The sequence below is a fragment of the Pristiophorus japonicus genome, chromosome 9 (assembly GCF_044704955.1).
Source record: "Pristiophorus japonicus isolate sPriJap1 chromosome 9, sPriJap1.hap1, whole genome shotgun sequence".
Taxonomy (NCBI): domain Eukaryota; kingdom Metazoa; phylum Chordata; class Chondrichthyes; family Pristiophoridae; genus Pristiophorus; species Pristiophorus japonicus.
The window spans coordinates 208,121,897-208,133,512 of NC_091985.1; the positions used below are offsets into that span (position 1 = coordinate 208,121,897).

The window sequence follows — 11,616 nt, forward strand, 5'->3', positions numbered from 1 at the left end:
CCTGGAGTTCAACTTCAGAATGTGTGCAGACGCAGGTGTCATCCACGTGCTGTAGCTCAACGACAGAGGTTGGGGTGATCGTGGACCTGGCCTAGAGGCGGAAAAGGTTAAACAACTTCCCACTGGTTCTGTAATTTAGTTCCACTGCAATGGGGAGCTTGTTGACTGTGAGGTGGAGCATGGCAGCAAGGACGATTGAGAAGAGGGTTGGAGCAATGACACAGCCCTGTGTGACCCTGGTCCGGACGTGGATTGGGTCTGTAATGGATCCATTGGTAAAGATCATGGCCTGCATGTCCTTTGGAGCAGGTGAAGGATGTTGACAAACTTTTGGGAGCATCCGAAATGAAGGAGGAAGTTCCATAGACCCTCGTGGTTGACATTGACAAAGGCCTTTGTAAGGTCGAAAAAGGCCATGTATAAAGGCTGGTGCTGCTCCCTGCATTTTTTCTTCAGCTGTCGCGCTGCAAATATCATGTCCATTGTGCCCCGGGGCAGCGTCAGAGAGGCCTATAAAAGGATTGGCATTGGAGAGGTGGGAATTCGAGCAGCGGGAGTTTGGAGCAGTGTCGGAGAGGCCTATAAAAGGCTCGGCATTGGAGAGGCGGGCGTTCGAGCAGTGGGAGTCCGGAACAGCATTGGAGAGGCCTATAAAAGGCCCAACAGTCGGAGTGGTGGGAGTTCGAGCAGTGGGAGTCTGGGGCAGCATCGGAGAGGCCTATAAAAGGCCCAACAGTCGGAGGGGCCAGCTGGTGCAGGTGCAGCTGCAGAAGGTAAACAAAGAAGTAGAATAAATCGCAAGGTGACGTCACAGCCAAGGGGGTAAGTGATTGGCTGGTGATTGGTGAGTAGTTTTTCTTTTTCTTTTCCCTATCAATAGGTAACCTTTATCATTGTTGTTGCCAAATTAAGTTGATCTAAATGTTAAGCCTTGGCAGGAGAGCTCGGACAGGTGTCATGCTCCTCCTGTGCTATGTGGGAACGCAGGGATGTTTCCAGTGTCCCTGATGGCTACATTAGCAGGAAGTGTACTCTGCTGCAGCTCCTGACAGACTGCATTGTGGCACAGGATCTGCGGGTGGATTCTCTCTGGAGCATGCACGATGCTGAGGATGCCACGAATAGCACGTTTAGTGAGTTGGTCTTACCGCAGGTCAGGGTTACATGACAGATAGGGAATGGATGACCAACAGGAAGAGCAGTGGAAGGAAGGTAGTGCAGATTTCCCTGTGGTCATCCCCCTCCAAAACAGATACACCGTTTTGGGTATTGTTGGGGGGATGAGTCACCAGGGCAGGGCAACAGCAGCCAAGTCCATGGCACCGTGGGTGGCTCTGCTGCACAGGAGGGCAGGAAAAAGAATGGGAGAGCTATAGTGGTAGGGGATTCTATTTTAAGGGGAATAGATAGACATTTCTGTGGCCACAATCAAGACTGCAGGGTGGTATGTTGCCAAAGGGTGGAAAACGCTAGTGGGAGTTGTGTACAGACCACCCAACAGTAGTAGTGAGGTTGGGGACAGCATCAAACAAGAAATAAGGGATGTGTGCAATAAAGGTACAGCAGTTATCATGGGTGACTTTAATCTACATATTGATTGGGCTGACCAAACTGGTAGCAATATGGTGGAGGAGGATTTCCTGGAGTGTGTTAGGGATGGTTTTCTCGACCAATATGTCGATGAACCAATGAGGGGGGGGGGGGGCATCCTAGATTGGGTAATGTGTAATGAGAAAGGACTCATTAGCAATCTTGTTGTGCGAGGCCCCTTGAGGAAGAGTGACCATAATATGGTAAAATTCTTTATTAAGATGGATAGTGCCACAGTTACTTCAGAGACTAGGATCCTGAACTTGAGGAAAGGTAACTTCGATGGTATGAGATGTGAATTGGCTAGAATAGACTGGCAACTGATCCTTAAAGGGTTGATGGTGGATAGGCAATGGCAAGCATTTAAGGATCACATGGATGAACTTCAACAATTGTACATACCTGTCTGGAGTAAAAATAAAATGGGGAAGGTGGCTCAACCGTGGCTAACAAAGGAAATTAAGGATAGTGTTAAATCCAAGGAAGCGGCATATAAATTGACCAGAAAAAGCAGAAAACTGAGGACTGGGAGAAATTTAGAATTCAGCAGAGGAGGACAAAGGGTTTAATTAGGAGGGGGGAAATAGAGTATGAGTGGAAGCTTTCCGGGTACATAAAAACTGACTGCAAAAGCTTCTATAGATATGTGAAGAGAAAAAGATTAGTGAAGACAAACGTAGGTCCCTTGCAGTCAGATTCGGGTGAATTTATAATGGGGAACAAAGAAATGGCAGACTAATTGAACAAATACTTTGCTTCTGTCTTCATGAAGGAAGACACAAATACCCTTCTGGAAGTACTAGTGGACCGAGAGTCTAGTGAGAAGGAGGAACTGAAGGATATCCTTATTAGGCGGGAAATTGTGTTAGGGAATTTGATGGGATTGAAGGCCGATAAATCTCCGGGGCATGATAGTCTGCATCCCAGAGTATGTAAGGAAGTGACTCTAGAAATATACATTGGTGATCATTTTCCAACAGTTTATCGACTCTGGATCAGTTCCTATGAACTGGAGAGTAGCTAATGTAACACCACTTTTTAAAAAATGAGGGAGAGAGAAAATGGATAATTATAGACAAGTTAGCTTAACATCAGTAGTGGGGAAAATGTTGGAATCAATTATTAAAAATGAAATAACAGCGCATTTGGAAAGCAGTCTCAGGATCGGTCAAAGTCAACATGAAAGGGAAATCATGCTTGACTAATCTTCTGGAATTTTTTCAGGATGTAACTAGTAGAGTGGGCAGGGGAGAACCAGTGGAGCTGATGTATTTGGCCTTTTGACAAGGTCCTACACAAGAGATTGGTGTGCAAAATTAAAGCACATGTTATTGGGGGTAATGTACTGACGTGGATAGAGAACTGGTTGGCAGACAGGAAGCAGAGAGTCAGGATTAATGGGTCCTTTTCAGAATGGCAGGCAGTGACTAGTGGGGTGCTGCAGGGCTCAGTGCTGGGACCCCAGCTATTTACAATATACATTAATGATTTGGATGAGGGAATTGAGTGTAATATCTCCAAGTTTCCAGATAAACTGGGTGGTGGTGTGAGCTGTGAGGACAATGCTAAGAGGCTGCAGGGTGACCTGGACAGGTTAGGTGAGTGGGTAAATGCATGGCAGATGCAGTATAATGTGGATGAATGTGAGGTTATCCACTTTGGGGGCAAAAACACAAAGGCAGAATATTATCTGAATGGCGGCAGATTAGGTAATGGGGAGGGGGGGCGGGGGTGCAACGAGACCTGGGTGTCATGGTACATCAGTCATTGAAAGTTTGCATTCAGGTACAGCAGGTGGTGAAGAAGGCAAATAGTATGTTGGCCTTCATAGCTAGGGGATTTGAGTATAGGAGCAGGGAAGTCTTACTACAGTTCGACAGGGCCTTGGTGAGGCCTCACCTGGAATATTGTGTTCAGTTTTGGTCTCCTAATCTGAGGAAGGATGTTCTTGCTATTGAGGGAGTGCAGCGAAGGTTCATCAGACTGATTCCAGGGACGGCTGGACTGACATATGAGGAGAGACTGGATTGAATGGGCTTTTATTCACCGGGGTTTAGAAGGATGAGAGGGGATCTCATAGAAACATTTTAAGTTCTGACGGGACTGGACAGGTTAGATGCAGGAAGAATGTTCCTGATGTTGGGGAAGTCCAGAACTCGAGGTCACAGTCTAAGGATAAGGGGTAAGCCATTTAGGACCGATATGAGAAGAAACCTCTTTACTCATAGAGTTGTTAACCTGTGGAATTCCCTACTGCAGAGAGTTGTTGATGCCAGTTGATTGGATATATTCAAGAGGGAGTTAGATATGGCCCTTACGGCTAAAGGGATCTAGAGTTATGGAGAGAAAGCAGGAAAGGGGTACTGAGTTGAATGATCAGGCATGATATTACTGAATGGTGGTGCAGGCTCGTAGGGCCTACTCCTGCACCTATTTTCTATGTTCCTATGTTTCTATGCACCATAGGGGACAAAATCTGCACTGTCACTTTGGGAGGATCTCCTCGGCCACAGGGTGAAGTTGGTTGAGGAGGACTCTAGCAGCAACCTTCCCAGTGGTTGATAGCAGGGAGATTCCCCTGTAATTGCCGCAGTTGGACTTGTCCCCTTTTTTAATAATGGTCATGATCACTGCATCTCTGAGATCTCCCGGCATGCTCTCCTCGCTCCAGATGAGAGCGATGAGGTCATGTATCCATGTCAACAGTGCCTCTCCACCATACTTTAGTGTCTCAGCAGGGATTCCATCCGCTCCCATAGCCTTGTTGTTCTTGAGCTGTCTTATGGTTTTTCCAACCTCATGCACTGTTGGGGTTTCGCTGAGGTGGTGGTGGGTCGCAAGCTGCGGGATGGAATTGAGAACACTCGACTCAAAGGCAGAGTCTCGATTGAGGAGATCTTTGAAGTCCTCCTTCCAGCGGGCCCTGACAGCCTTGGTGTCCTTGACGGTTTCCCCATTCTTGGCCAGCAGTGGGGTGGGGCCTTGGGAGTTTGGACCATAGGTGGCCTTGAATGCGATGAAGAATCCTAGCACATCATGGCTGTTGGCTAGTTGTTGTAGCTCCTGTGCTTTCTCCATCCACCAGCTGTTTGTTAGGTCCCAGGTTTTTTGTTGGACCTCAGACTTGAGCCGCCTGTAATGTTGCTTTGTTGCTCCCGAGTTGTGTTTTTGCTTGATGCTCAGAAATGCTCTGTGCTTGCGATCTATTAGTTCTTGGATCTCCTGATAATTCTCATCAAACCAGTCCTGGAGTTTTCTGGTTGAGTGACCAAGTATCTCTTGGCAGGCACTGGTTATGGTGGCCTGGAGGACAGAGAATGTTGAAAGCTGGGGACCTTGTCCCTTTGAGATGCTCAATTTTGGATCATGCCATGCAGGGTGTTTTTCTATTCGTGAGCCTGTCTTCACAAAGCAATCCTGCAGAAACATAGGAGGGACGAGGGAGCAGGAGTGTTTGCTGAGACCGTGCAGGAGTTAATATCTGACAGTAAAAGTCCCAGGTTAATTTAATTGGAGTGAAACACTCGGTCACTGAGAATAATATCGAAAAGCCCTGAGCTGCAAAGTTAGAGAGACTACAACAGGGAAGCGAGGGTTAAATGTGGGACATTGTTTCTCTCACTCTCTGACACTGTCCCACAGTGTGGGATGAATAATGTCTCCCTCTGTGGTACAATATTAGTGAGAGAGGGGACTGCATCTCTGTCTCTCCAATGGGGACTTTCAGGATAAAACCGGACCTCACAGGTCAGTCTGGAACTGCTCCTGTGCATGTGTCTGTGTCTCACCACCCGACCTCGATCTTTGCTGTCTCTCGCTCAGCACTCTCCCCCCATCTCTGACTCTGTTACAATCCTCTTTCTCTTGTACTGTCTGTGAAGGCGGGATAACGCTATTGAGCATGATGTGGAAACACTATTGGAAGTACAATCCTGATACTGTTTCTGTTTCTCTCTCTAGTGCTGTACATGATGGTGTGGCACTGTGACTGAGCGTAATATGGAGACACTGATACCAAGTGTAAGACTGATAAAGTATGTGTGTGTCTCTCTCTATCTTTCGTAGTGCGGTACATGAATGTCTGACACTAGTATTGAGCGTAATATGGAGACACGTCACAGGATGATGAGCATGGGATGGATAGGACACTAGTTACTGTTAAATGTCCCTCAGCTTAGGAGGCGAGAGAGACAAAGAAATGCTGGAGGGACGGTGAACATATAATTTATATTTTCATGTTAATCAAACATGTTTCTGCATTCGAACAATATAATAACTTAACAGCAGATATGGGTTAAGCCAGCCACTGCTGTGATTGGCTCCTGCCCCTGAATCTGGGGAACAGATATTGTGAGGAGCGCCGACCTCAGAGTGTTTAACACTTACTGAGCTGGGAAACTACAACTAACCCCGAGAATCGGCAGCACAGGCCGAGCGGAGAGGAAACCCTGTGCTGGGAGCTGTAAATCTGGGACAGTTTGTGCTGTGAATGTGCAGATGTGAACATTGTGTGAGCGAGAGTGTGTTAAAGGGGCGGCCGGGTGAGACTAATGCCACTGTGTTTGTGTGTCCGTCTCATCGCCGGATTCCAGAGTCCCTCTTGTGTAAAATTCAAATATTTCCCTGTCACAGGATCGCCCTGCTGCCCTGCTCAGGTCTAAAGTGGGAATTAAACGTCAAGTTTGATGTGATTTCAAATTTCAATCGAAAAACGAAGAAAATGTCCGCGATCGGGTGAGAGAGCGCGATCAGTGCAGCAATGAAACGGGTTTAAATCGAAATTGCTTCCTTCAGTTCGGATGAAACTTTCTCGACAACAAAAACCCGGTGTTCGGGACAGAAAGAGGCCAGTCTGGGAATCTGGAGGGCCCGGGTTGAATTGGAATCGGACAGTTAATGAGGAGAGAGAAACACAGAGAGGCTGGAGGGGCGGGGAGCTGACAGCAGGATGTCTCGCCCCGTCCGCTCGCTGCCTTTAAGTTGCTCTGTGCCGCCGCCTCCCGTTTCATTTCTGACCGAGCTCTGACTGTCAGAGAGATTTTCCACAGAGTCGCGGACATGACTGACACTGCAGCCGCCGAAACCGCTCCTCCTGCCGCCGCCGTTCAAACCAAGGCTCCCAGCAAGAAGAAGAAGGCGGCTCCCCGCTCCAAGTCAGCCGGTACCACGTTGGGCGAACAGATCCTCAAGGTTGTGGCCGATGGCAGCGATCGCAAGGGGATGTCCCTGGCCGCGATAAAGAAGGCTCTGGCAGCCAAAGGCGTGGATGTGGAGAAGCGCGGGTCCCAGATCAGGTTCAGTATCAAGAGGAATGTGACAAATGGCTTCCTGGTGCAGACCAAGGGCACGGGCGCCTCGGGCTCCTTCAAAGTCACTAAGAAGGAAAAGCAGGGGAAAGTGGGAAGGAAGGTGAAGAAACCAGCAGCCAAGAAATCTCCAGCCAAGAAATCTCCAACCAAGAAATCTCCAGCCAAGAAACCAGCAGCCAAGAAACCAACAGCCAAGAAATCTCCAGCCAAGAAAACGAGCACCAAGAAGGCGCTAACAGCAAAAAAGACAGCCAAAGCGGCGGCTGGGAAGAAGTCGGCTGCGACGAAGCCCAAGAGCCCCAAGAAGGCCTCGAGCGCAAAGGTGAAGGCGGCCAAAAAGGTGGAAAAACCGAGGGCCAAGGCCAAATCAGCAAAACCCAAGAAAGCAGCGCACAAAAAGTAATAAAAAATGCAACTTGTAAACATCTGAACACAAAGGCTCTTCTCAGAGCCAACCACGCTTCTCAGAAAAGAGCTGATCCCCGAATCAAATGATTCCTGTCCCGGGGCGGGCTCAGATTTCAGACAGAAATAATTGAACATGAAGCCAGGATCCTTGGTGACTCGCTGACATTAACTGCACCCACCTCTCCCCCAGTGTCTGCAATAAAACACAGAGAATGGGATGTCCGGCCCGAGCCTCACTAACTGGGGATGTGTTCGGCTCCAGTCTCAGTTCCTGGTCATTGTCATTTCACAGATTTAGGGGGAGAGTCTGTGAGACGGTGATACTGGCGGAGATACCCCGCCTCACAACTCAAACCCCAAACACCACATTCTCCAAATCAGCTGGAATAAGGTGTTTGTAAACTGCTGAACCCGTCTGCGAGAAGAAGTGTGGGGAGATGGAACAAGGTCTGAGATTGACAGGGAAGGGGCTGTATATAGGCGGGAATATTCGTGATTGTTAATTGTAACGGGACCTTATTTAAAAGCTTCTGGTTCCTGGAAGTCTTGAAGATGAATTCCGAGTCAGTAAGGGTTTGTGCGGAGCGCTGTGTTTCGGTTCTATTGTGGGAAAACGGTTTGAAATTGGCGGCTGCAGAAAGCTGGAGGCGGAGCTGGAAGATCAGAGGCCGCTCTCTGCTCTGTCTGTCAATCTTGACTCTGTCTCCTCCCTTTCCCGCCTCTCTCACTCTGCGCTTTCTCAGTCAGGTCGGCTCCGGCTCTATAAAAAGGAGCCGGGAGCAGTTCACTTCTCATTCAACGACTGTTTGAGTAAAGAATCATCATGTCTGGTCGAGGTAAAGGAGGCAAAGGACTGGGTAAAGGTGGAGCCAAGCGGCACCGTAAAGTGCTCCGTGATAATATCCAGGGCATCACCAAACCAGCAATCCGCCGCCTGGCTCGCCGTGGCGGTGTCAAGCGGATCTCGGGCCTGATCTACGAGGAGACCCGCGGGGTGCTGAAGGTTTTTTTGGAGAATGTGATTAGGGATGCAGTCACCTACACTGAGCACGCCAAGCGCAAGACGGTCACTGCCATGGATGTGGTGTACGCTCTGAAACGGCAGGGCCGCACTCTCTATGGATTCGGCGGCTGAATAACTCGACCCTTTTCCCCCAAACAACACAAAGGCTCTTCTAAGAGCCACCCACCGGCTCACAGAGAGAGCAGCGACCTGGGGATGGGAACGCGGACAGTTTGGTTGGGAAATCGTTTCGGGTGTTTAATTAATGGAAACAAAGGTTTGGATTTATATAGCGCCTTTCACGACCACCGAACGTCTCAAGACATAGAAACATAGAAAATAGGTGCAGGAGTAGGCCATTCGGCCCTTCGAGCCTGCACCGCCATTCAACAAGATCACAGCTGATCACCCACTCCAGCACCTTCCCACGCCCCGTCCACACTCCCCGACCCCCGCTCAGCCGCAAGGACCACATCCAACTCCCTCCCGAACACGACCAATGAAGTACTTTTGGAGTGTAGTCGCTGTAGGAATATGGGAATTATTAAATATTTTACAACTATTATAAATATGAGAGATCAAAAACTCCGGCTGACAGTCACAACTACCGGGCAGGATACAGTCCCAGATATTAGTCTCCCCTCACAGATAATTCCTGTCATGTGCGGTTTCTGTGTGAGAATCGGTTAAATGGGACGGCACTGGCGGGATCTTTATGTTTACAGGAAGCAGTGACCGGGGATTTATTCCCGCCCGGTACAGACGGATCAGGGAATGGAACAGAATTCAAAATTGAATGTGACAGAATGGGATTGGTGACTTATAATGGGGCACAATCGCAGTTATAAAGAGCGGGATTCTTAAATTGCTGGCGGGAAATTAGATTTTATTTAATCTCTGTTGGTTGATATTCTGAAATCGGCGGGCTTTTTGAAATTGACCAACTGTCAGTTTCAGTTCAGCCAATCAGGGCCCAGTAATCCCCGCCCTTCATTTTCGTTCTCGGTGCTTGGTTCAAATTTGATTGGCGGTCAGGCTGCAGCCAATCACAGCCCCGGGGCGGACCTTCACGCACTTTAAAAGGAGGCACAAGAGGAGGCTCTGCATTACCAGTCCCTGTGTCGAGATCCGTTCAGAAAATGGCCAGGACCAAGCAGACAGCGCGCAAATCCACCGGAGGGAAAGCTCCTCGCAAACAGCTGGCGACTAAAGCGGCCCGGAAGAGCGCTCCGGCCACGGGCGGAGTGAAGAAGCCTCATCGCTACCGACCCGGCACCGTGGCTCTGAGGGAGATCCGCCGCTACCAGAAATCCACCGAGTTGCTGATCCGCAAACTGCCCTTCCAGCGCCTGGTGCGGGAGATCGCTCAGGATTTCAAGACCGACCTGCGCTTCCAGAGCTCGGCCGTCATGGCCCTGCAGGAGGCCAGCGAGGCTTACCTGGTGGGGCTCTTTGAGGACACCAACCTATGCGCCATCCACGCCAAGCGAGTCACCATCATGCCCAAAGACATCCAGTTGGCCCGCCGCATCCGCGGGGAGCGGGCCTAGACTCCCCCTGCCTTGGCTCGAAGCTTCTGTACCAAGTGAAACAACGGCTCTTTTCAGAGCCACCAAATCAGCAAAGGAAAGAGCTGCGATCTCCTGTAACCAGAGCTTCGTGTTGTTCATTAACCCACTGTAGGGACGGGCAGAGGGTGTGGGACTGATTACTGATCGTGTATTTATATACCAGCTCGGTTCACATGGGAGTTATTGACGATTAACTGATGAGCCCTTTAATATTTTCAGACTGACATCGGCTTTGCGTCGCTCTGACCCCAAGTTCCCCGGGGTAGAGCACAGATTTCCCCATTCGGTGTTGTCGGAGAATGGGGGCAGGCAGATCTGGGAAGCACTGCAATGGACCCCGATCCTGTATGTGTTGTGCATCGCTCGCTGATGCAGTGCGGTCGAAACTGACTGGCTTAGCAGAGAAGCCCGGGAACGGCCGGAGCTCCCAAGAACAAAACCAGCATTCAAAATATCTCAAACCAGACCAAAATTAAACTAGGCCCTTTTATTACTACATTAATTCATCATCGCCGACTATCGTTTTCAGACAGATTAAAGAATATTTAAAGAACCGGTGGCGGTATTTATACAATTGTTGAGTGACAACTGTAGTTCAATTATTCGCTGTTAACGGGAAGAGTATGTGTGAGCAGAGAACCGTAATGCAGAGACCGTGAACTGAAAACTCCCGCATACGGATAAGGGGTAAGCCATTTAGGACAGAGATGAGGAGAAACTTATTCACTCAAGAGTTGTTAACCTGTGGAATTCCCTACCGCAGAGTGTTGATGCCAATTCGTTAGATATATTCAACAGGGAGTTAGATGTGGCCCTTATGGCTAAAGGGATATTGAGAGAAAGCAGAAAAGGGGCACAGAGGGAATAATCAGCCATGATCTTATTGAATGATGGTGCAGGCTCGAAGGGCCGAATGGCCGCCTCCTGCACCTATTTTCTATGTTTACAGGTCTAAAACAGGCCAATCTATCCGGTACATGAATTAAAGGGCTCTGACTCCATTAAGACAGTAAGCAGCCCTTTCACAGATACTGTGGGTGGCTCTGAAAAGAGCCTTTGGGTTATTAGATTAAATCTTGTCCGCTTTACTTGGTCTTGGATGAAGTGGTGGTTTTCTTGGGCAGCAGCACAGCCTGGATATTCGGCAGCACCCCGCCCTGAGCGATGGTCACCTTTCCCAGCAGCTTGTTGAGTTCCTCGTCGTTGCGGATGGCCAGCTGCAGGTGTCTGGGTATGATGCGGGTCTTCTTGTTGTCACGGGCCGCGTTGCCAGCCAGCTCCAGGATTTCAGCGGTCAGATACTCGAGCACAGCAGCCATGTAGACCGGGGCTCCGGCACCCACACGCTCAGCGTAGTTCCCCTTTCGCAGGAGCCTGTGAACACGGCCCACAGGGAACTGCAGTCCGGCCCGGGAGGAACGAGACTTGGCCTTGGCGCGAGCTTTACCACCGGTTTTTCCTCTTCCAGACATTTCCACGATCCACAAGTTCAGACAAAGAATGAGAAACTCCTCCCACATCTGCCCTTCTTATACATTCTGGAGGGATGCAGGGAGCGAACTTGTGATTGGTCACTCTGAAGTGGATTTCATTGGTCTTTTCCGCTGACCAATCACAGTCTGTCTAGTCCACCAATGAAAGGAGGGCGGAAATTACTGGTTCCCAACAGCCAGAACCTCATGATTTTTTAAATTCAAAAATCCCGCCAATAATTGTGAAAATTGCAGATTATGTT

At 49.2% G+C, this 11,616-nt stretch overlaps 2 protein-coding genes across 2 annotated transcripts; one reads left to right on the forward strand and one right to left on the reverse strand.

Moving 5' to 3' along the window:
- The first annotated feature begins 8,130 nt into the window (after window positions 1-8,130).
- LOC139272822 (histone H4) lies at window positions 8,131-8,442 on the forward strand. The gene has a single exon (XM_070888935.1). It carries the CDS (start codon window positions 8,131-8,133, stop codon window positions 8,440-8,442), a length of 312 nt encoding a protein of 103 aa, XP_070745036.1.
- Window positions 8,443-10,999: 2,557 nt separating this feature from the next.
- On the reverse strand, window positions 11,000-11,353 carry LOC139272823 (histone H2A type 2-C-like; the record flags this gene model as incomplete). The annotated part of the gene is made up of 1 exon (XM_070888937.1): window positions 11,000-11,353. A coding segment is annotated over exon 1 (354 nt), but the record flags the coding sequence as incomplete, so codon positions are not given.
- Window positions 11,354-11,616: the final 263 nt, after the last annotated feature.

What these genes read in the sequence shown, in the direction of transcription:
- LOC139272822 (XM_070888935.1), top strand. Translation starts at nt 8,131, where the DNA reads ATGTCTGGTCGAGGTAAAGGAGGCAAAGGACTGGGTAAAGGTGGAGCC.